This window comes from Pholis gunnellus (genome assembly GCF_910591455.1).
Source record: "Pholis gunnellus genome assembly, chromosome: 19".
In the NCBI taxonomy this organism is placed as follows: Eukaryota; Metazoa; Chordata; class Actinopteri; order Perciformes; family Pholidae; genus Pholis; species Pholis gunnellus.
In genome coordinates this window covers 21,578,906-21,601,670 of record NC_136546.1, presented here as the reverse complement: position 1 = coordinate 21,601,670, position 22,765 = coordinate 21,578,906, and the positions used below count along the sequence as shown (strand labels likewise).

Below are 22,765 nucleotides of genomic sequence, written 5' to 3'. Positions count from 1 at the left end.
ATAGCTCGGTCTCCTGGCTTCAAAACATTACTGTCAGTGAACAAACAATGCTGAGCCAGATGCTAACATAGTGCACTGTTGAAAACAGGCGTCATTATGATCGCCAAAGTCATTTTTAGACACAGACACACCATAATGAAGCATCAGAAAAGAGCTGCACATGAAAAGTGAAAAATATGACCGCGTTAGTTGACGGCTTATGAAAGAATAAGATAAGGTTTATACTATAAGTACCTACCTTTTCTGCAGCCCTTAGTTCCATGATAACAGCCGCTAGAACATACACTCGTAAATTTGGGTCTGTACTGTATCTTTCGCCGTCCAAATGCTGCAAGACCCGACTTGCAGCGGTCATGGCAACTTTGGACAGTGTGTGTTTGGAATGCATTTGTGAAAAATCCATGAGAAATAAAAGAAAATCGATGTTTTCTTTACAAAGATGAGGGTTTTGTGAACGCAGTGATACCAAAAACGTCCATGTTTTTTAACGGATTTTGCATGAGCAAGCCGTAAGAACGGAAGGGGAGGGGATTGCGGACGCCGACGTCCTCGCGGAGTTGAAATTGATATACATAACTTGAAAGTCTACCAGAAGTTGATCAAACTCCAAATGACCGAGTCATTATGACTGTAGTTCACTTACGAGTTCATGTTAGTGTATCAAAACTTTCTATACCATTTAAGTTGGGTTAGCTTACTTCTTTTATTAAGATGAGCTGGTAGGTTTTACAGTATGTGTGTAACATTCGTTTCAGCATTTACCAGTAACATATACAATGATATGTACACATATTAACAAAGCTCACATTTATTTGTGTTATTTTTCCATTTAAATTATTCAAATAGACCTAGTAGTTAGCGAGATAAGCCCCTTTGCGTAAGGGTAGGACATTTTCGAGCACAGGGCTAAAAATAGGCCTAGGGTTCAAGAGGTTTTAAATCACAAAAAGTCTGCTTCTCCTACTTGAATAATAGGAATGGCATTTAAAATACCTGTACATACATTCTTACCCACCAAAGATTTGTGTTAAAAGGGGACAAAGTTGAACTCAGAGAAAAAGTAAAAATTTTATTAGTGGAAGACTTCAATGAAAAATGTTTTTACACAGAAATGAAAATATAAAACACAGCATTATAGAACAAATATGTTTTAATTTGTATTATTATGGCTGCAGTCATGAGTGTGTGTGTGTCTATTTTACACGCAAACAGCTACATTCAAACACAAGTCAAATATACATGCGATGACATTGTTAGTTTGCCAGAAATGTGATGACATCATTGAAGAGTTGGATGAGGTCATCCTCAACAGGGCCCCTCCATGACGATCAAAATGTCAGCATTTCTCTCCCTGTAATGAAAAATCCAATCATCAACAATAAGAACAGTGAAGTACACGATGTCTCTAAAGCCCAGAACTAAACTGTGTTTCTACTTCTGTACCGATGTTAAAGCATCTAACACTGTCGGCTTCAGTTTTTACAAACTAAAGTCTCTTTACACTTCAATTTACACTAGACTTCACTTTACACTAGACTACACTTTACACTTCACACTAGACTACACTTTACACTTCACTTTACACTAGACTACACTTTACACTTCACACTAGACTACACTTTACTTTACACTTCACACTAGACTACACTTTACACTTCACACTAGACTACACTTTACACTTCACACTAGACTACACTTTACTTTACACTTCACACTAGACTACACTTTACACTAGACTACACTTTACACTTCACACTAGACTACACTTTACTTTACACTTCACACTAGACTACACTTTACACTTTACACTAGACTACACTTTACACTTCACACTAGACTACACTTTACTTTACACTTCACACTAGACTACACTTTACTTTACACTAGACTACACTTTACACTTCACACTAGACTACACTTTACACTTCACTTTACACTAGACTACACTTTACACTTCACACTAGACTACACTTTACACTAGACTACACTTTACACTAGACTACACTTTACACTAGACTACACTTTACTTTACACTAGACTACACTTTACACTAGACTACACTTTACACTTCACACTAGACTACACGTTACACTTCACTTTACACTAGACTACACTTTACACTTCACACTAGACTACACTTTACACTAGACTACACTTTACACTTCACTTTACACTAGACTACACTTTACACTAGACTACACTTTACACTAGACTACACTTTACACTAGACTACACTTTACACTTCACACTAGACTACACTTTACACGTTACTTTACACTTCACACTAGACTACACTTTACACTTCACACTAGACTACACTTTACACTTCACACTAGACTACACTTTACTTTACACTTCACACTAGACTACACTTCACACTAGACTACACTTCACACTAGACTACACTTTACACTAGACTACACTTTACACTTCACACTAGACTACACTTTACACTAGACTACACTTTACACTAGACTAGACTACACTTTACACTTCACTTTACACTAGACTACACTTTACACTAGACTACACTTTACACTTTACTTTACACTTCACACTAGACTACACTTTACACTAGACTACACTTTACACTTCACTTTACACTAGACTACACTTTACACTAGACTAGACTACACTTTACACTTCACTTTACACTAGACTAGACTACACTTTACTTTACACTTCATACTAGACTACACTTTACACTAGACTACACTTTACTTTACACTTCACACTCGACTACACTTTACACTTCATGTCCACATTCACACGTTCATTCATAAACTCTCACACAACAGTCCACCCTTTGGGAGGAGCAGAGGATCGAACTGTGGCTCTTATAGTTAGTGGACAACCCGCTCTACCTCCTGAGCCACAGCTGTTTATTAGTTCTGATCTTGTTGTTCACCTCCGATTGGTCAGTGAAGTCATCTGACAGGTGTGACCTGAGCAGCAGCATGTTGAGCTGTCTGTCCCAGCTTGATTGATATTTAAATATACAGAAACTAATCAGTCAAACAAATCAAAAGGTGTCAGAAGATTGGAAAAGAAAGAATGAATGAAAGACTCACAGTCTGTGGACACACAGAGAACATTCATTTGGGTAAGTGAAGCCATCACTACCGCACACCGGAGAGTAGTTCAGAGGACACGCCCGAGTCACGCTCATCCACTCACAGGAAGGCTGCAGACATGATACCAAACACAACATACATGTCCTCATGGGTTAGTGTGGAATCAGCTGCAGGAGCTCTTATGTACATCAAATTCAATATTTACATTCTATTCTATTTACAAACAGACAACTTTGAAATATATATTCATCTGTTCTTTAATGATTCCTGCATGAAACAGTCTGTTGTCTGTTTAACGCCTAAAGAAGCAGCGACTCATCTTAGTTTTATCATCAAACCCTTCAGCTTCTTGAATCGTGAAATAATCATATTGATATTTAATCAACATCTTCATGAAAACTTTATGAACTAGAGACTGAAGAAATAATACAAATGATTGATGTTGGGACACGTGTCACTTCATGATACTGTCAGACACGAGAAATTAACGAGAGATTCTTTGTGTTCCTGTAATTCATCTCAGCTGCTCAACATGTTCAGGTTGGTCATAGTTTGTATATATATATAATAGTTTGTATATATATAATAGTTTGCATATATATATAATAGTTTGCATATATATATAATAGTTTGTATATATATATAATAGTTTGCATATATATATAATAGTTTGTATATATATATAATAGTTTTTAGATGTTTCTCTTTGTTTCTTACCCTCCTGTAGAGCCGGGATTTATCTTCAGCGTCTGAAAAGGAGAACGTATTTCAGGTATATTTTCTCATATTCACAGTTTGAATCGTGATCCTGACTCTGAAACTATAAACTCAGTCTTCAGTAACTACCATTAAAACGAGCTATTTACTCTCTACAAGTTGCACCATTACTAACTGAAGAATGTCTTCGCAGTACTTTAGCGATGAGTAAATGTGTTTCCAGGATTACATCTGTAGCTCTGAACACTGTGACCAGCGACTGAAGTAAACAGGAAGTGACTCGAGCATCAACAGCTGTAGAACAGTTATTTCAGTCTGACTGTTTCGTTTCTATGATGGAGAAATGAATTAATAGGAATCAGACGATGTGATGATGTCAGCGAGCTGATATTATCTGCTCATTTAGTGTCGTGTTATAAACATTATGTTCTATACTTTCAGGTTTGCTGTTAAATATCACTTTAGATCATTAAAAAGCATTTAGCGACAATAACAACTTCTCACTGTGACGAGATGGACGAACAACAGATCCTGTTTTTATAGAGCAGTTTTACTCTCCTTATTGCTCTCTTCTCTGTTCTCTCTTCTCTCTGTTCTCTCTCTTCTCTCCTTATTGCTCTCTTCTCCCTCTTCTCTGTTCTCTCTCTTCTCTCCTTATTGCTCTCTTCTCTGTTCTCTCTGTTCTCTGTTCTCTCTCTTCTCTCCTTATTGCTCTCTTCTCCCTCTTCTCCCTCTCTCCTCTTTGTCCTCCTCCTCTCGATGCTCTCATGTTATTTAACAGCGGATGAGGTGTAATCTTACCTGCACAGAAGAAAGCACAGAGGAGCAGAAGAGTCCTGACAAACATCATGATGAAGACGAGCTTGAATCTGCGTGTTTTCCTGCCGTGTGATTGGCTGCTGATGCTTCTGTGTGCAGCTGCTCTGTGGTTGTGATGTCTCCGTCGGTGCGTTGTTGTCATATAGAGGAGGCTGAACTTGTGTTGTTGTGACGGCTGCTCATGTCTTTTGTTCAGACTTTAATCTGCGGATCAACATTCTGTCTGCTGTGAAATATCGCTGACGGAGCGAAAACCATGAGGAAGAACGACACAAACACACGAGCAGAAAAACAAGAGTCTGCAGAGCAACACATGAACACATGAACACTAAAACCTTCATAAAGATATTAAATCACAATCAAAGGTTCAAACAGCTCTGATGGAAACTGCTGCCTCTGAAGATTAAATTATAATTCAGATTTATAATATTTCATGTGAGTTCTATGATCAGCGTGACTTTGAGTCCTTTACTTCTCGTGTTGTTTAGACTCGATACTTTAAACGCGGTGCTGATCTTGTCCGTCACTTCCAGTTAGTTCCATCACAAAGTTACAACAAACTTTTCCAAATCAGCATCACCGGCGATTACTGCCGTGAATTAAGATGTAAAGGATGAGCTCTGTGTACCAACAACATGAGGCATTTTACACACAAACACAAATCCACGAGTCTACACACCAGAGAGCAGCTCAAGAGCCTGAAGAATGAGAAGCAGAACAGATATTAATAACTTATTACATGACAGCGTTCACACATGAACTAGATATCGATCCTTAATCTGAAGCTTCACATAAACATCAGGTCTTTGTGTCTTTGTGTTGTTTCTGTCGCTCTGGGTGTCTGTGGATCAGTGGAGAGCGGGGCCGTCCTTCAGAGGATCGGCGGTTTGATCCCCGGCTCCGCTAGTTGCATGTCAATGTGATGCAAGACACTCAACCCCAAAACGTCTCCCGTAGCTGAGCCTACGGTGTGATAGAATCTGAATTGTAAGTCGCTTTGGATCAAAGCATCTGCTAAATGACTGCAATGTAAATGATAGCGTGATTTTAAGCAAATATATGCTCCCATGTATTCCCAACGATCTTTAGACTCGTGTTCCCCTTGTGCCCGTGTTGTGACCACCAGGAGGCCACCTAACCCCGAACGTATAACATAATACATTATATATACACAATGAAAGGTTTTACTGTTATAAAGCTAAATTAAATGAGATTATTTTAGTATTAGTTTTTTAATTTCCTTCATGTGACATCACTGATAATCAGTACTGTTGATTGATCTTGAATTATGACGACTGAGTCATTGTTCAGCTGAGTTTTATTAGTTTTCATTAAAAAGGAAACGGAGACAATAATGTTGGTGACCACTGAAACATACAACATTAAAAACAGGAAGTCAGCTTCAAAGTAACCTGAAGATAGAAAACTGAGAACACAAAAGCTTTAAAAGGTCTTTAGGTCGGATAGAAGCCTCCGGCTTCATCTCGTCGTCTCTTTCGACTCTGCTGCTCGAAGAACTGACGGATGTCATCAGGAGTCACAACCTATCAGAGAACAGTCACATGACATCATCAGGAGTCAACCTATCAGAGAACAGTCACATGACATCATGAGGAGTCAACCTATCAGAGAACAGTCACATGACATCATCAGGAGTCAACCTATCAGAGAACAGTCACATGACATCATGAGGAGTCAACCTATCAGAGAACAGTCACATGACATCATGAGGAGTCAACCTATCAGAAAACAGCCACATGACATCATGAGGAGTCACAACCTATCAGAGAACAGTCACATGACATCATGAGGAGTCACAACCTATCAGAGAACAGTCACATGACATCATGAGGAGTCAACCTATCAGAGAACAGTCACATGACATCATGAGGAGTCACAACCTATCAGAGAACAGTCACATGACATCATGAGGAGTCACAACCTATCAGAGAACAGTCACATGACATCATGAGGAGTCAACCTATCAGAGAACAGTCACATGACATCATGAGGAGTCAACCTATCAGAGAACAGTCACATGACATCATGAGGAGTCACAACCTATCAGAGAACAGTCACATGACATCATGAGGAGTCAACCTATCAGAGAACAGTCACATGACATCATGAGGAGTCAACCTATCAGAGAACAGTCACATGACATCATGAGGAGTCACAACCTATCAGAGAACAGTCACATGACATCATGAGGAGTCAACCTATTAGACTTTGGATGTCTGACTAGTTTGCAGGAGATTCCTTCATCTTAAACGTGGTGTCAGATGAAATATAGCGAATGTGACCAATTACCTTTCACGTCTCATCAACGCAAGTTCTTAACCTAAACTTTAGGCTTCTAGAGTCCTAAACTCACCTTTCCTTCTTCTGCGAATCTCTGCAGGAAGTCCTTCAGTTCAGTTTTCATGTCATTGTACCCTGAAAGACATGTCGACAGATAGGACTAGTTTCATGAGTAGTACTGGCAGTTCTTTACGTAGTACTGGTAGTCTTATACGGAGTACGAGTCGTTGTATATGTAGTACGGGCCGTGTACTTTATACCTGGGCCTTCAGTTGCTGTCCTACTACAGCTGAACCACCTCCTAATAACCTCATTATGACGTCACAGCTACGGGTTATTACCTCATATTCACATCACACTGCAACATTTGACAAGTGAGCTAAAATGTTACATGAAGCTCAACACCTACAAACACACGAACTGCAGAGTGCAGATACATGAATACGTGCACAATATAAAGGATGCAGGTCTGCCACTATCGTCATTAATGCATAGAGTCAAAATCAATGTAATTAACACAACGACAAGAGCAAACTCACAAGAACCAGTCACGTTTATTTAAATGACAACAAAGCTGCTGTTCTCTATTTATAGACAAAGTCCATCCTCTCTTTGTTCACAAAGAGCTCAATGACGCGGTTGTACAGTTTATCGGTGCGCTTCAGTTCAAGTAGGAAGTCCTTCTCGATGGCCATGGACGCCAGTGAAGACAGTCGAGCCTCCCCAGTTGTACTTCTGGAATATGTTTCGATGCGTTCGAGGGCTGAACATGTCCGCTCGACAGAGGCAGTCGATATCGGGATCGTCACCGCCAAACATGCCAGCGTGTACAGTTGACGCAAGCTCTCCACCAGATCCTTCTGCTGAAGGAAAGCCAGCAGGTCAGCAGGGCTTTTACCTTCAAAGTCAGCCATGGTGTACATGACAGTCAGCTCTGTTTTAAGCCGTGTCGGGTCATCAAACAGAGATCCGTGACTCTGCGTTAGGCCGGAGAAGACCGAATCCGGGAACTTCTTCCGATATGCCCGAAACTGCTGGGGGTCGAGGAGGGAGAGGAATGTTAACTTCTCGTGGTCTTTGAACCGGTTTCGTACCTGGACAGCAATATTGTCCAAGATGTCTCTGTGGAGTTTCTGGTACCGAAGACGAATGTCTCCCTCCGCTCGGCCTCTTTGTGCACTCGGAGCACATGTTTCACGCACAGTGGACTCAAAGGTGTCAGCAAACCGTCCCTTTTCTCTCTCAACAGTGTCACAGAACTCATCCACTCTTTTCAGACAGAATTGTACGTCCAGTTTGTTGTTCTGTAGGACTCTAAACAGCACATCCGAATCCTCAAAAATCCTGTGGAAAGTAGACAGCAGAAAACAAAACTCAAAGTTCTCCAGATGTGCTTTGTATGCGTCAGCACAGCGCACAGATTCCTCGTCGTACTCGTCATGGTGCTCCAGAATGTGCTCACAGAGCTCCTGCAGGGCGGCTCTCTTTTCAAACACCGTGGTGACCAGTCTGGAGCTATGATGCCAGTGTGTTGGTGCCACACCAGGAAGACGCCGCTGGCAGATGTCCTCGAGCAGCTGTGAGCACTTTGGGGACCTGGAGAAAAACACAGCGAGGCCGTTGAGATGTGAAAAAAATATTTTACATTCTCTCAGCTTTGAGAGCCCTCGAGTCAGCACTGAAGTCAGCCGATGGGCATAGCAGTGTAGAAATAAAGCCAGAGGAGCCTTCTCTTTCACTTTAGCCTGCACTCCATTCAGTCCAGATGTGTTGACCGCTGCTCCATCAAAACACTGAGCCACGACTTTGTCCAGACAATCGTGGTCCTCCAGGAATCGGATGAGAAGAGCAGCAATGTCATCGGCTCTCTTGTTGCCGGCAACGTCGTCAAATCGGACGAACCTTTCCTTGACGCCGGTATCGGTCACATAACGGACCACCAGTGCCATCTGCGCTGCATTACTCACATCAGTGGTTTCATCCACCATAACAGCGACAAAGGGCGCTTGATTTATCTCCCGTCTGATCTCGTCTCCCATCACTTCAGCGATCGCACTGATCAGGTCGTCCTGTATTGTGCCTGATGTCCCGGTAAACACTTGGTTGGTGCAAAGGTGGTAGTGCAAGTCTGTGTCGTGCTCGGCCACAAAGGAAAGTAGCTCCACATAGTTGCCCTTATTTGTGGACTCCTTATGTTCGTCGTGTCCTCTGAATGAGAGCTCCTGTTTACCCAAAAAGATGACACAGTCTATCAGTCTCTTCAGTATTTCCCTATTCTTCTTAACTTTTTCATTGTGGAGCTCCGTTTCCCTGCGAACTTGTTCGTCAAGTTGGAGATCCACTCGGGTCTCCCCAAAAGTTTTCAAGAGCACCGTAGCTTGTAAGTGTCCTGCTGTGCTTTGGTGTCTTGTTGCTGCCTTGCTCAGGCAACTCAGATTTGCAAATCCAGTGGAGCTCCAAACACCAAGACGCTCAGTTGCAAATAAAAGGCATTCCCAGCAATACAATTTACAACTGCTCCACGACCCCGTGAGCCAGGAATACCGGTCGTAGTTGCTGGACTTAAAGTGTCGCACAAACCCTTTTCCTTGCTGGGTCAGAGCTAGCTGTGGGGTCGGCCGACCCTTTGATACGATGGCCAGCTTTTCTTCAAACGTCCTCCTCCAGAAAGGTGTTGCCAGTAAATCCGCCACAAAATCAGTTTCTCCTCCTCCTTCTGCCATTGAGTGGTAAAAACAAAACAAAGCTCGGTCAAAAAAAGAATCGACACAAACTAAAACGCTAAGAATGTGGTTTAATGTGTAGTACTGGTAGTTTTGTGTACCGTGGATGATCTCCAGCTGCTGAACGTGGTTCAGGTTGTCCAGCGCTGACATCAGAGTGTCGTGACCTTGCTGTCTCTGTACGTTGTATAGTACTGGTAGTTGTACTGGTAGTTCTATGTGTAGTACTGGTACTACCATTGAGTGGTAAAAAACAAACAAAGCTAGGTCAAAATCTAAATCTACACAAGCCAAAACGCAACAAATGTAATGTCACGTAAAAACTTCTTTAACTCTTACTACTACAAAGTTCTGCTAGCTCGTTCCACAACAGTCACGCTACACCGACCAATCACGGCTCACGTTAATGATGACGTACGGCCGGGCCAGCTAGAAGAATACATCAAAGAATACGCCCAAACTAAACATCTGATTGGTTGAAGACAATCAACAATATCGTCCCCATTTACTTAAACTGCAAATTAATTCACTTGTAATTCTGAAGGCCTCCGGGCAGATTTCTACCTAGAGACAACAGAGAGCTACAATCTGATTGGATGAAGGCTCGACTTCAAACAAGCTCAAGCAGAGCAACTGAGGAAGACAGCAGCTGTGCAATGAGAACATAAGCTGATGGAACAAATATAATAAAATAATATGCATGTAGCGGATTTATGAAAAACTATAACATTATAAAATAGCTCTAACTTTGTGATTCTGTCTAGGCCGGCAGAGAAGGCCCACCACTGGAAGTACTGGCAGTTGTTTATGTAGTACTGCTAGTTGTGTGCGTAGTACTGGTAGTTTAGTGTATAGTACTGGTAGTTTAGCGTATAGTACTGGTAGTTGTGTGCGTAGTACTGGTAGTTTAGTGTGTAGTACTGGTAGTTTAGCGTATATTACTGGTAGTTTAGCGCATAGTACTGGTAGTTTAGCGCATAGTACTGGTAGTTTAGCGCATAGTACTGGTAGTTTAGCGCATAGTACTGGTAGTTTAGCGCATATTACTGGTAGTTTAGCGCATAGTACTGGTAGTTTAGCGCATAGTACTGGTAGTTTAGCGCATAGTACTGGTAGTTTAGCGCATAGCACTGGTAGTTTAGCGTATATTACTGGTAGTTTAGCGCATAGTACTGGTAGTTTAGCGCATAGTACTGGTAGTTTAGCGCATAGTACTGGTAGTTTAGCGTATAGTACTGGTAGTTTAGCGCATAGTACTGGTAGTTTAGCGCATAGTACTGGTAGTTTAGCGCATAGTACTGGTAGTTTAGCGCATAGTACTGGCAGTTTAGCGCATAGTACTGGCAGTTTAGCGCATAGTACTGGTAGTTTAGCGTATAGTACTGGCAGTTTAGTGCAGTGATTTTCAACCGCTGTGCCGTGGGGAAAATGTCCAATTTCACTTAATGAGTAAAACAAAAATATTATTTAGTTGCTGCAAACACTTCACCATCGTTGAGCGTCTGAGCTGCAGCGTAGTGTCTGCTCAGTAATAATACTCCTCCATGCCAGTAGGGGGCAGTAGGGAGCGCAGTAATGACTTTGTTAATTTAAAACAGTAGAATTAAATGACGCGGAGAGGTTGTGATGACGAGACGAACAGTGATGGAGAAAGATTTGAAAAGGAAAAACAGACTCTGAACAACAGAACCCAGAAGAGAAGCCTCGTGAGGATCAACACATTGAGTTCTGGTCGTTATGTTGTCAGCATGTATCCGGCCCTCGGTACAACGGCCCAACAGAACATCATGTTCATCAGAACTGAACACCACAGAGCTCTGGGACCACACGTGGTGATGTGAGCTGCTTTATGTGCAACATAACGAAGCGTCTCACTGCTGAACCTCCAGCTTCAGGGACGTGACGTCACAGACATGTGACGCAGTGAAAGTCTCCTCCGCTGTGTTCACACTGCACATGTTGCTGAGAAACGCCGCACTCGGCTCAGAGTTCACTCGGCGATTTGACGACTTTGCAGCTCAGAAATGTTGCACTTTGTCCAACATCTCCCTCTCTTTTCATTTATTAGATGGTAATTTATTTGTCCCTCAGCTAGTCTCAATGTTTAGTTCAGTGCCTCTCTGGGATGGAGTTTGACACCGTGGCATAGATGCTGTATTATGATAAAATGTGTCATTTTGTAACGTTTTTGGTTGTTGGTGTGCCGCGGCTCAGAAAAGGTTGAACAACACTGGTTTAGTGTTTGGTACCGGTGGCGGCCGTGGCTAGAGAGGGGCTAGAGCGGGGCTAGAGAGGGGCTAGAGCGGGGCTAGAACGGGTCTAGAGAGGGGCTAGAGCGGGGCTAGAGCGGGGCTAGAGAGGGGCTAGAGAGGGGCTAGAGAGGGGCTAGAGCGGGGCTAGAGAGGGGCTAGAGCGGGTCTAGAGAGGGGCTAGAGCGGGGCTAGAGAGGGGCTAGAGAGGGGCTAGAACGGGTCTAGAGAGGGGCTAGAGCGGGGCTAGAGCGGGGCTAGAGAGGGGCTAGAGAGGGGCTAGAGAGGTTCTAGAGCGGGGCTAGAGAGGGACTAGAGAGGGGCTAGAGAGGGGCTAGAGAGGGGCTAGAACGGGGCTAGAACGGGTCTAGAGAGGGGCTAGAGAGGGGCTAGAGAGGGGCTAGAGAGGTTCTAGAGCGGGGCTAGAGAGGGGCTAGAGAGGTTCTAGAGAGGGGCTAGAACGGGTCTAGAGAGGGGCTAGAGAGGTTCTAGAGCGGGGCTAGAGAGGGACTAGAGAGGTTCTAGAGAGGGGCTAGAAAGGGGCTAGAGAGGGGCTAGAACGGGGCTAGAGAGGGGCTAGAACGGGGCTAGAGAGGGGCTAGAGAGGTTCTAGAGCGGGGCTAGAGAGGGACTAGAGAGGTTCTAGAGAGGTGCTAGAGAGGGACTAGAGAGGTTCTAGAGAGGTTCTAGAGAGGGGCTAGAGAGGTTCTAGAGAGGGGCTAGAGAGGGGCTACAGCGGGGCGACAGGCAACCGCGAGGTCGGTGGTTCGAACCTCGGCTGCTATGAGTCCTGTGCTGAAATGTCCCTGAGCAACACGCTGAACCCCGAACCGCTCCTCAGCAGCCCACTGCTCCAACATGCTGGACGGGTCAATGCAGAGGTCAATGCAGAGGTCAATGCAGAGGTCAATGCAGAGGTCACATTTCATTTATAATGACGACTCAAATGAAGTTTAAGTTTATGGTAGTTTTATACATACTACTGGTAGTCTTGTGTGTAGTACTGTCAGTTTAATGTGTAGTACTAGTAGTTTTGTGTATAGTACTAGTAGTTTTGTGTATCGCACTGCTAGTTATATACGTAGTACTGGCAGTTTAATGTATAGTACTAGTAGTTTAATGTATAGTACTGGCAGTTTTGTGTATAGTACTAGTAGTTTTGTGTGTAGTACTAGTAGTTTTGTGTATAGTATTGGTAGTTTAATGTGTAGTACTGGTAGTTTTGTGTGTAGTACTAGTAGTTTTGTGTATAGTACTAGTAGTTTAATGTGTAGTACTAGTAGTTTAATGTGTAGTACTAGTAGTTTAATGTATCGTACTGGTAGTTTAATGTATAGTACTGGTAGTTTAATGTATAGTACTGGTAGTTTAATGTATAGTACTGGTAGTTTAATGTATAGTACTGGTAGTTTAATGTATAGTACTGGTAGTTTAATGTATAGTACTGGTAGTTTAATGTATAGTACTAGTAGTTTAATGTATAGTACTAGTAGTTTTGTGTGTAGTACTAGTAGTTTTGTGTGTAGTACTAGTAGTTTAATGTGTAGTACTAGTAGTTTAATGTGTAGTACTAGTAGTTTAATGTGTAGTACTGGTAGTTTAATGTATCGTACTGGTAGTTTAATGTATCGTACTGGTAGTTTAATGTATAGTACTGGTAGTTTAATGTATAGTACTGGTAGTTTAATGTATAGTACTAGTAGTTTTGTGTGTAGTACTAGTAGTTTTGTGTGTAGTACTAGTAGTTGAACGTATAGTACTGGTAGTTTAATGTATAGTACTGGTAGTTTAATGTATAGTACTGGTAGTTTAATGTATAGTACTGGTAGTTTAATGTATAGTACTAGTAGTTTAATGTATCGTACTAGTAGTTTAATGTGTATAGTACTGGTAGTTTAATGTATAGTACTAGTAGTTTTGTGTATTGTACTAGTAGTTTAATGTATAGTACTAGTAGTTTAATGTGTAGTACTAGTAGTTTTGTGTACCGTGGATGATCTCCAGCTGCTGAACGTGGTTCAGGTTGTCCAGCGCTGACATCAGAGGGTCGTGACCTTGCTGTCTCGGGTCGTGACCTTGCTGTCTCTGCTCGTTGGTCTTTCCTTTGTTCTCGTAGGCGAGGACGGTGTCCGACTCGTCCAACAGGAAGGACAGACCGGCTTCAGACAGACACTCCTGAGGACACAAAGACTCAGACGGGTCAAATGACATTACAGTGACATCATCAGTACGTGAGCCAATAGAAACCCAGACAGTCTCACCTTGCAGGTGGTACAGGAGCAGAGTTTGGAACGCCAGCCTGACGGCCAGAACACGGCTCCTGATTGGACTCTTTTCTGACCAATCGTCTGCAGCTCCATCAGTCTGCAGCTCGGCTCCGCCTCCTCGCGGCTTCGCTTACAGCTGGGCTCGATGACCTCATCGCCCTGATAGATTGTTATTCATCGATCACATTGATCAATCTGGTGCACTTTGAGAGCAAAGACTAGAGGCTGGTCTACGTCTACTGAAGCACCGTTCTAAGTTGAACCCTCTCACCTTCTCCTCTTTGATAGGAAGGTTTGTGTTCGACTCGTCTGCATCTCTTTCCTCCTTCACCTGAACTGCTGCACCTGGAGCTGAACGTCACACAGGAAGAACATTTATTACAGTATCATGTATCATCTCTTTCATGTTGTAATATAGTTTGGATCAGTACTTTCCCTACTTCTCTGCACAACACGTTGGTCCTCAGAAACCTTTTGTTAGGATCAGACTCATCTTCTGCTCCTCTAGTTCACATTCTGACTATTTATCACATCAATATTTCTCAAACTTGTGTTTTCATTTAGAAGATATTTTCAGGTGAAGTACGACTACAAACTAAATTCACAGGTTCACTCAGACTCAACTCCTCAATCTTCACATCTTCATCCTCTTCATCACTGACCAGCAGAGCTCAACGTTCAGTAAGATTTAGGGACCAAATGATGGATGACTGTTCCCACCGAACTAAGAAATGTCTCTAAAGAATCCTAAAAGAACATCTAATGGCTGTTTTGTAACAGTTTCTTTTATAGTGTTCATGTCTTTCTTGTTTTAGCGGTTAGATTATATTTATAGTTGTTTCTCTTGTAACTTGTAGCATCACTGCTTCTGAGTTACTGCAGGTTTATAAACCAACATCCTGAACAAACACAGGACCACACACACACTCCACACAATTACATTATTGTTTTCTTTCTTTCTGTCGTTTGTTTTGTTGTAATGTCTTATTCATATTTCATGTTTGTAATATTTTATAGGTGAAGCCAGCCGGCTTCCTGCACTGATTCATTTATCTCTGTTATCTTTCTTTATTTTATTTGAATTGTGCAAAAATAAATAAAAGAAAAGAAAAAACAACATGAACAGAACAGACTGTTTACCCGACAGCTGAGCTGCAGCAGCGTAGGTCCAGAGGAAGGAGTTTCTGTTCATGCAGAGCTCACAGATCATCTCCTGCAGCTCCACACAGTCTGGAACCACACGGCCCAGGTGCTGCACACACACACACACACACACACAGGAGACTTAGACTAGTGAGGAACACCTACACACACACACACACACACACACACACACACACACACACACACACACACACACACACACACACACACACACACACACACACACACACACACACACACACACACACACACACACACACACACACACACACACACACACACACACACACAGGAGACTTAGACTAGTGAGGAACACCTACACACACACACACACACCTACACACACACACACACACACACGAGACTTAGACTAGTGAGACACACACACACACACACGAGACTTAGACTAGTGAGGAACACACACACACACACACACACACACGAGACTTAGACTAGTGAGGAACACACACACACACTACTCACCCGGCCATGAAGCCAGTCCTCACACACCACACACACACACACACAGGAGACTTAGACTAGTGAGGAACACACACACACACACACAGGAGACTTAGACTAGTGAGGAACACACACACACACACACACACACACACACACACACACACACTAGTGAGGAACACACACACACACACACAACTCACCCGGCCATGAAGCCAGTCCTCACACACCACACACACACACACACACACACACACAGGAGACTTAGACTAGTGAGGAACACACACACACACACACACAGGAGACTTAGACTAGTGAGGAACACCCACCCACACACCCACACACACACACACACACACACACACACACACACACACACACACACACACACACACACACACACACACACACACACTACTCACCCGGCCATGAAGCCAGTCCTCACACACCACACACTGAATCATCTCGTCCTCCACCTGCACACAGCAGCAGCCGATCACAGAGTGAACACAGGAAACAGAGACAGCTGGTGTTGAAGTAAAGACTTCCACTAACACTATGTTGTGTTGAATGGAAAGAACATCATGTAATTGAACCTTCGAAGCGTTATCGGATCAGATTATCAAACTATGACATGAAGCGTGATTTCAAAACAGCCGGAGTAACGATGGAGTCGACTCTTCTGTTTGTATAAATACACAGAAATAAACACCGTCTCACTCATGAAGACATATAGATGTGTCATCATTCATGTGGTAGATTGTACTGATGTCATCAGGTCTCACCTGGTCCTCTGGGTCTGGGTACGGCCGGCTGCAGGTACAATAAACTCCAAAGAAGTTGTGACTGTATTTGTTCAGAAGGTTGAGCTCCTCCTTCTCCTGAAAGTCACAAACAAACAGCGTGATCATCATCTGTCCAGGAACTACAGGTTCAAAATAGACTTGTTTTATTAATGACTGTCCCGACCAAATAACCCAGCAACATATAAAATAAAGGTTAAATAAAGGTTAAATAAAGGTTAAATAAAGGTTAAATAAAGGTGTAAGCAACCATCGGACGAGGATTCAGGGATTTACTGCTCTGGATGGGAACCGACAACCGGTTCCTGAGAATCTCACGTCACGTGACTAAGGATGAACTTTACCACCTCCATCAATTATCTGTTCATCTGTTAGTTAATGAAATAGACGCATCACATATCTCATATTGGTCAATGACTGACAGTCATCCTATCCACTGACAGTAGTTAAAAACACAATGCATGTTTACCCAAACCTTTGGTATCAGTCTACACACCAGAGTTTCTGTCTTCATGGGGACCAGTTTACACAGATTACATCATCACAACCATGAAATAACTCGTAAATAAAGCTGAACTCACAGGCTGGAGTTTACACTGCAACTCTGTGAACTTCCTGTTTCCACAGTCACAGCGGAAGTTCCTACAGAAAACACAACCTTAGTTTACAGAAAGCAGAGGTACAGTTTGTTTGTTTGTTTACAGAAAGCTGAGGAGTTTGTTTGTTTACCTCTTGGTGTAGAGTTCAAAGAGGTCGTGACCTTCGTGACATTTGTATGAGCAGGCCAGACAGACTCCTGCTGCTTCTCCTCCCTTTGGTCTGCAGCTGTTACAGGCATACAGAGCCTGACGCTTCACATAGCCCTGAAACACATAAACACACACATATAAACAAACACACATAGAGGAGGAGGAGCAGGAGCAGGAGGAGGAGGAGGAGGGGATGAAAGAGAGGATGGAGGAGAGGACGGAGGAGAGGATGGAGGAGAGGACGGCGGAGAGGATGAAAGAGAGGATGAAAGAGAGGATGGAGGAGAGGATGGAGGAGAGGACGGAGGAGAGGATGAAAGAGAGGATGAAAGAGAGGATGGAGGAGAGGATGGAGGAGAGGACGGAGGAGAGGATGGAGGAGAGGACGGCGGAGAGGATGAAAGAGAGGATGAAAGAGAGGATGGAGGAGAGGACGGAGGAGAGGACGGAGGAGAGGACGGAGGAGAGGACGGCGGAGAGGATGAAAGAGAGGATGAAAGAGAGGATGGAGGAGAGGATGGAGGAGAGGACGGAGGAGAGGATGGAGGAGAGGACGGAGGAGAGGACTTAATATCGTCTCTTCCTCCTCAGCTCGTAGAGGAACCTCTGGTCTCTCCTCCGGTAGCATCACGGTGGTGTTGCAGAATGCTAACAGCTGATCCCTGTAAACAATGGGGCCATGGCTATGTGCTGGATACGGTGCACCAAACAGTACAGAGACCGGAGTTTAAAAAGTAATTTAAATAATACTATAAAAACTAAGTATGTTACAGAAACTGGAGGAACGAGCTCAATGGTGAGAAAGCTGCTGTACAAAGCCGCCATTTTGACACGATACAGATTAATAACATATAATATATATATATAAAGGGTCAGTGAACTCCCACATTAAACGCGTATTGTTCCTCTTACCAATGCTAGTTATTAATCTGTATCGTGTCATATTGGCGGCTTTGTACAGCAGCTTTCTCACCATTGAGCTCGTTCCTCCAGTTTCTGTAATTCAATTCAAAAAGTGAAACTCATATTCTATAGATTCATTACACACAGAGTGACATATTTGATGATCATGACTTACAGCTAATGAAAACCCAAAATTCAGTATCTCAGAAAATTAGAATATAAGACCAAATAAAAAATAATGTTTAATACAGAAATGTTGGCCTCCTGTCCTCCATGTACAGTACACAGTACACAGTATGCAGGGGTCAGGGGTCAGGGGTCAGGCTCAATTAAAAGATTCACAAATACATTCCAATGCACACACAAATAAATTACAATTTATATAAATGTAAAAAACAAAATCACAAATATAATTCTGTATTTGTGTGTATTTTTCTATATTTCTTTGTGGATCGTACTGCATCATTTGTAAATCGCTCCACATTAGTTTGTGGGTTTTTAGAATCCTCTGAGGTCGCTGGATTCGCAAATGCGTTTTTTTTCACCACGGACCATCTGTAGCCAATCACATGTCAGCCTCATTTTCAACCAATCACATGAGCGCAGCTCCCCCCTCAGCGTTGTTGAATCAGGAGATAAATCCTGAAGCCGTCTGTTCACTCAGAGCTCTACGACCCCTCATATGAGTAGAGACCAGACTGTGTGTGTGTGTGTGTAAACCATATGGTGCAAACGATGAATAGACGCTTCCGTATTTACGTCGAGATGACGTTATGTTGAGTGTTGATGGAGCTGCTACAATGTTAGCATAGCCTAGCACCGATCGATCCGAGCTCCATTGAGAAAACAAGTACAAATCGGCATCATTACGTAGTTATTTCGGAGTCCCTTTTTGTCGGTTTATTGCCGTTAAATCACAGCCAAGTCAGTTTATGTTGTGTTCATACAGCTGTAGTAAACAGACGTGTGGCTCTAGACACAGTGAGCTCGATGAAATCCACGGAGCTCCTCTGGACTATGTTCTGAACCAGACATGACGGCGTTTAGCTCCCCGTGATATCTGGGACTTCCACGACACGTACTGAGCACAAATACAGGTGATTTTTACACGGTTGATGGCGGACAGTTGAACGGCTTTCAGGGCGATAAGCCACGCCCCCTCTCCGGCGCGATTCACCGATTCGCGCAAATGAACACAAATAGTCCCCGGCGAGACCGGCAGCGCCAATTACACGGGTGTGAACGCAGCATTATACGCTGGCAGCGTCGTGGGGAGGGGAGGGGGGAGCTGCGCTCATGTGATTGGTTGAAAATGAGGCTGACATCTGATTGGCTACAGATAGGTCCATGGTGAAAAAAAAACATTTGCGAATCCAGCCAGTCAGGGGATTTGTGAATCGTTCTGTGTGCATTTGCAATTATTGAGACTGATCTGACCCCAAATCACTCTGCTGCTTCTGTCAGCATCTGCCCCAGGTGTGTGTCTGTGTGACTCTACCAGAGGGGGCGTGTCTACAGCACCTGTCTGTGTGACTCTACCAGAGGGGGCGTGTCTACAGCACCTGTCTGTGTGACTCTACCAGAGGGGGCGTGTCTACAGCACCTGTCTGTGTGACTCTACCAGAGGGGGCGTGTCTACAGCACCTGTCTGTGTGACTCTACTAGAGGGGGCGTGTCTACAGCACCTGTCTGTGTGAATCTACCAGAGGGGGCGTGTCTACAGCACCTGTCTGTGTGACTCTACCAGAGGGGGCGTGTCTACAGCACCTGTCTGTGTGACTCTACCAGAGGGGGCGTGTCTACAGCACCTGTCTGTGTGACTCTACCAGAGGGGGCGTGTCTACAGCACCTGTCTGTGTGACTCTACCAGAGGGGGCGTGTCTACAGCACCTGTCTGTGTGACTCTACTAGAGGGGGCGTGTCTACAGCACCTGTCTGTGTGAATCTACCAGAGGGGGCGTGTCTACAGCACCTGTCTGTGTGACTCTACCAGAGGGGGCGTGTCTACAGCACCTGTCTGTGTGACTCTACCAGAGGGGGCGTGTCTACAGCACCTGTCTGTGTGACTCTACCAGAGGGGGCGTGTCTACAGCACCTGTCTGTGTGAATCTACCAGAGGGGGCGTGTCTACAGCACCTGTCTGTGTGACTCTACCAGAGGGGGCGTGTCTACAGCACCTGTCTGTGTGACTCTACCAGAGGGGGCGTGTCTACAGCACCTGTCTGTGTGACTCTACCAGAGGGGGCGTGTCTACAGCACCTGTCTGTGTGACTCTACTAGAGGGGGCGTGTCTACAGCACAGGACTATGAATCTCCACCGTGATGAAGTGAGCGGTTTCAGTCTTTTCCTCTTCGTAGAGGAACGATCTTCACACTGAAGTGGTGTTTGAGGGGATTTCATAGCGTGGCTCGAGCATTTTAACCAGATTTTGAAATCCTTTGTTTTCCACACCGGAGTGTCCCCGTCACTGACAGACCGGATGGGGTCTCTTCATATGTGTGGACATGTCCGATGTTTTGCCGTTATCGTACGTCTTTCTCTTTAAACAACACCTACAGACAGGATGGTTTAGTCCTCCCTCATCACGTCAGAAGTTACAGGGACGACAAAATGCTCCCAAAGTTAAATGATGCGAGGAGCTTCTCACGTTCCTGCTTTATCTCTGCTCACTGACGCTCTGCGTTGATATTCAGGGACTTGCTACTTGAAGAGGAACAGCAGCAGTAAAACTTTATTACACACTATGATGATTACACTGTAAAAAAATTAAAACTCAATTGATCCGCGGTTCTTCACAAGTGATCCGATCACTCCGTTCCACCACCACACACACACACACACACACACACACACACACACACACACACACACACACACACACACACACACACACACACACACACACACACACACACACACACACACACACACACACACACACCTGAGGGTATGAGCAGTGATCAGAATCACTTCCTGCCAACACTGCTGAAGCTTCTTCCTCCAACTCTTCATCTTCCTTCAGAACATCAACCAGAGACACCGTCTGCTCCTCAGACATCCTGTCTGTTACCATGGAAACAAACAACAACAGATGTTACTATGGAGACTAACAACAACAACCAGCTGCTGTCGCATGTTTAAATCTGACTTGTGTTAAAGAAAACAACATCATCAAGAGAACGTGTAACACACACACACACACACACACACACACACACACACACACACACACACACACACACACACACACACAATTTAGCTTTTATCCAAAGCGACTGACGATCAGTGTGTTCAAGAGAACTACTCGTCACCAGAATCTCCTTTTTAAACAAGCATCTAAGAGCATAAACCATTACATTACACTAATAATCTGTGCAATATATACTCTGTATATATAATATTCTTTACTTTTTGAGTTTATTGTTTTACTTAGTTTAATATTTATATTACTGCTGCTCGTTTGTTACTGTGATCCTGTAAATGTCTCCACTGCGGGACTAATAAAGGACTCTCTTATCTTATCTCATTACAGTCATTTAACAGACGCTTTTATCTTCTATCACATTCTACACCGTGGGCTCAGCTACAGGAGCAATATTGGGGTTCAGTGTCTTGCTCAAGGACACATCGACATGTGACTAGCGGAGCCGGGGATTGAACCGCAGGGCCGGCCCTGCTCTCCCTGTAGCCAGAGGAAAAAGTACAGAAACAAACTAATATGAATACAATAAGTGCTAAGCGGAAGACACACACACACACACACACACACACACACACACATACACACACATACACAGCTGCAGGTCGTGTCCTCGTTTCTGATGCTTTAGATTTCATCTAATAAACACTATCAAATACATACAGCGGTAGTTATTGTAGACACAACGATGGATACCATGAGATAATGAAAACATAATATATTACATGTATATATATATATATTATTATAACACACTAAGTGTTGTTGTTTGTGGTGAAACAGAGACGTTCAGGTCCAAACAAACTCGTTAAACAGCTTCATCAATCAGTCCGTTAGCACTTAGCTTCAGTTAGCTTCAGTAAACATGTGAAGTGGTGCTAACAGTGTTAGCTGCGTGAATACAACACAAACTTACCAAGTAAAACTGTTAGATGACTGTAAACCAATAACCTGATCGATAATTAACTACCAATAATCAGCCCGTCGTGTCTTTGTTATAAACCGTTAGCTGCTGCTGCTGCTAGCTGCTGCTAGCTAGTCATAACAACTTCCGCTTCCGGGGTCAGAGGTGACCATGTTTATAAAGGAAATCACTACAAAATCAATAATCAATAAAAAAAACAATAAAATAACAGAGTTATAGTGGGATGAAAAAAAACGTTAAAAATAAACTTTAGTGACGTGACAGTGAAACATAAACGTTAGTGACGTCATAGCGTGCTGTGGTCACGTGACACACATTTATCGCTCCTCGCTGCTCTAATTATCCCTGTTTTATGTCCAAAGACTATGTTTATAAAACTAAAACCATTCTTATGAAACATTATTGAGCC

At 43.4% G+C, this 22,765-nt stretch overlaps 2 protein-coding genes across 4 annotated transcripts; both read right to left on the bottom strand.

The window, feature by feature from the left end:
• Nucleotides 1–1,173: 1,173 nt before the first annotated feature.
• On the bottom strand, nt 1,174–4,704 carry LOC306711523 (putative pancreatic secretory proteinase inhibitor). Its single transcript, XM_079180496.1, has 4 exons — nt 4,593–4,704; nt 3,792–3,823; nt 3,072–3,184; nt 1,174–1,351 (listed from the first exon to the last, which is right to left on the bottom strand). The coding sequence occupies exons 1-4, from the start codon at nt 4,639–4,641 to the stop codon at nt 1,306–1,308; spliced, it is 240 nt and encodes a 79-aa protein (XP_079036622.1). The 5' UTR covers nt 4,642–4,704; the 3' UTR covers nt 1,174–1,305.
• A 1,206-nt stretch (nt 4,705–5,910) lies between these two features.
• Nucleotides 5,911–22,470, bottom strand: ubr7 (ubiquitin protein ligase E3 component n-recognin 7). 3 transcript variants are annotated; one of them, XM_079180040.1, is made up of 13 exons: nt 22,348–22,470; nt 21,174–21,295; nt 17,309–17,442; nt 17,161–17,221; nt 16,562–16,657; nt 16,199–16,252; nt 15,291–15,402; nt 14,422–14,501; nt 14,145–14,309; nt 13,872–14,058; nt 9,736–9,867; nt 6,985–7,046; nt 5,911–6,154 (listed from the first exon to the last, which is right to left on the bottom strand). In XM_079180040.1, the coding sequence occupies exons 2-13, from the start codon at nt 21,288–21,290 to the stop codon at nt 6,065–6,067; spliced, it is 1,290 nt and encodes a 429-aa protein (XP_079036166.1). In that variant the 5' UTR covers nt 21,291–21,295; nt 22,348–22,470; the 3' UTR covers nt 5,911–6,064. The 3 variants fall into 3 exon arrangements, with proteins under 3 accessions (XP_079036166.1, XP_079036167.1, XP_079036165.1); XM_079180041.1 differs by lacking the exon at nt 9,736–9,867; XM_079180039.1 differs by lacking the exons at nt 5,911–6,154; nt 6,985–7,046 and adding an exon at nt 7,066–9,627.
• Nucleotides 22,471–22,765: the final 295 nt, after the last annotated feature.

Coding starts and splice junctions, on each gene's coding strand:
- LOC306711523 (XM_079180496.1), bottom strand. CDS start 4,641: ATGATGTTTGTCAGGACTCTTCTGCTCCTCTGTGCTTTCTTCTGTGCA. Junction 3,824..4,592: donor CTGTGCTTTCTTCTGTGCAG/GTAAGATTACAC, acceptor TCTCCTTTTCAG/ACGCTGAAGATAAATCCCGG. Junction 3,185..3,791: donor AATCCCGGCTCTACAGGAGG/GTAAGAAACAAA, acceptor TCATGTCTGCAG/CCTTCCTGTGAGTGGATGAG.
- ubr7 (XM_079180039.1), bottom strand. CDS start 21,290: ATGTCTGAGGAGCAGACGGTGTCTCTGGTTGATGTTCTGAAGGAAGAT. Junction 16,658..17,160: donor TGCAGTGTAAACTCCAGCCT/GTGAGTTCAGCT, acceptor TGTGACTTTCAG/GAGAAGGAGGAGCTCAACCT. Junction 15,403..16,198: donor AGGACTGGCTTCATGGCCGG/GTGAGTAGTGTG, acceptor GTGTGTGTGCAG/CACCTGGGCCGTGTGGTTCC.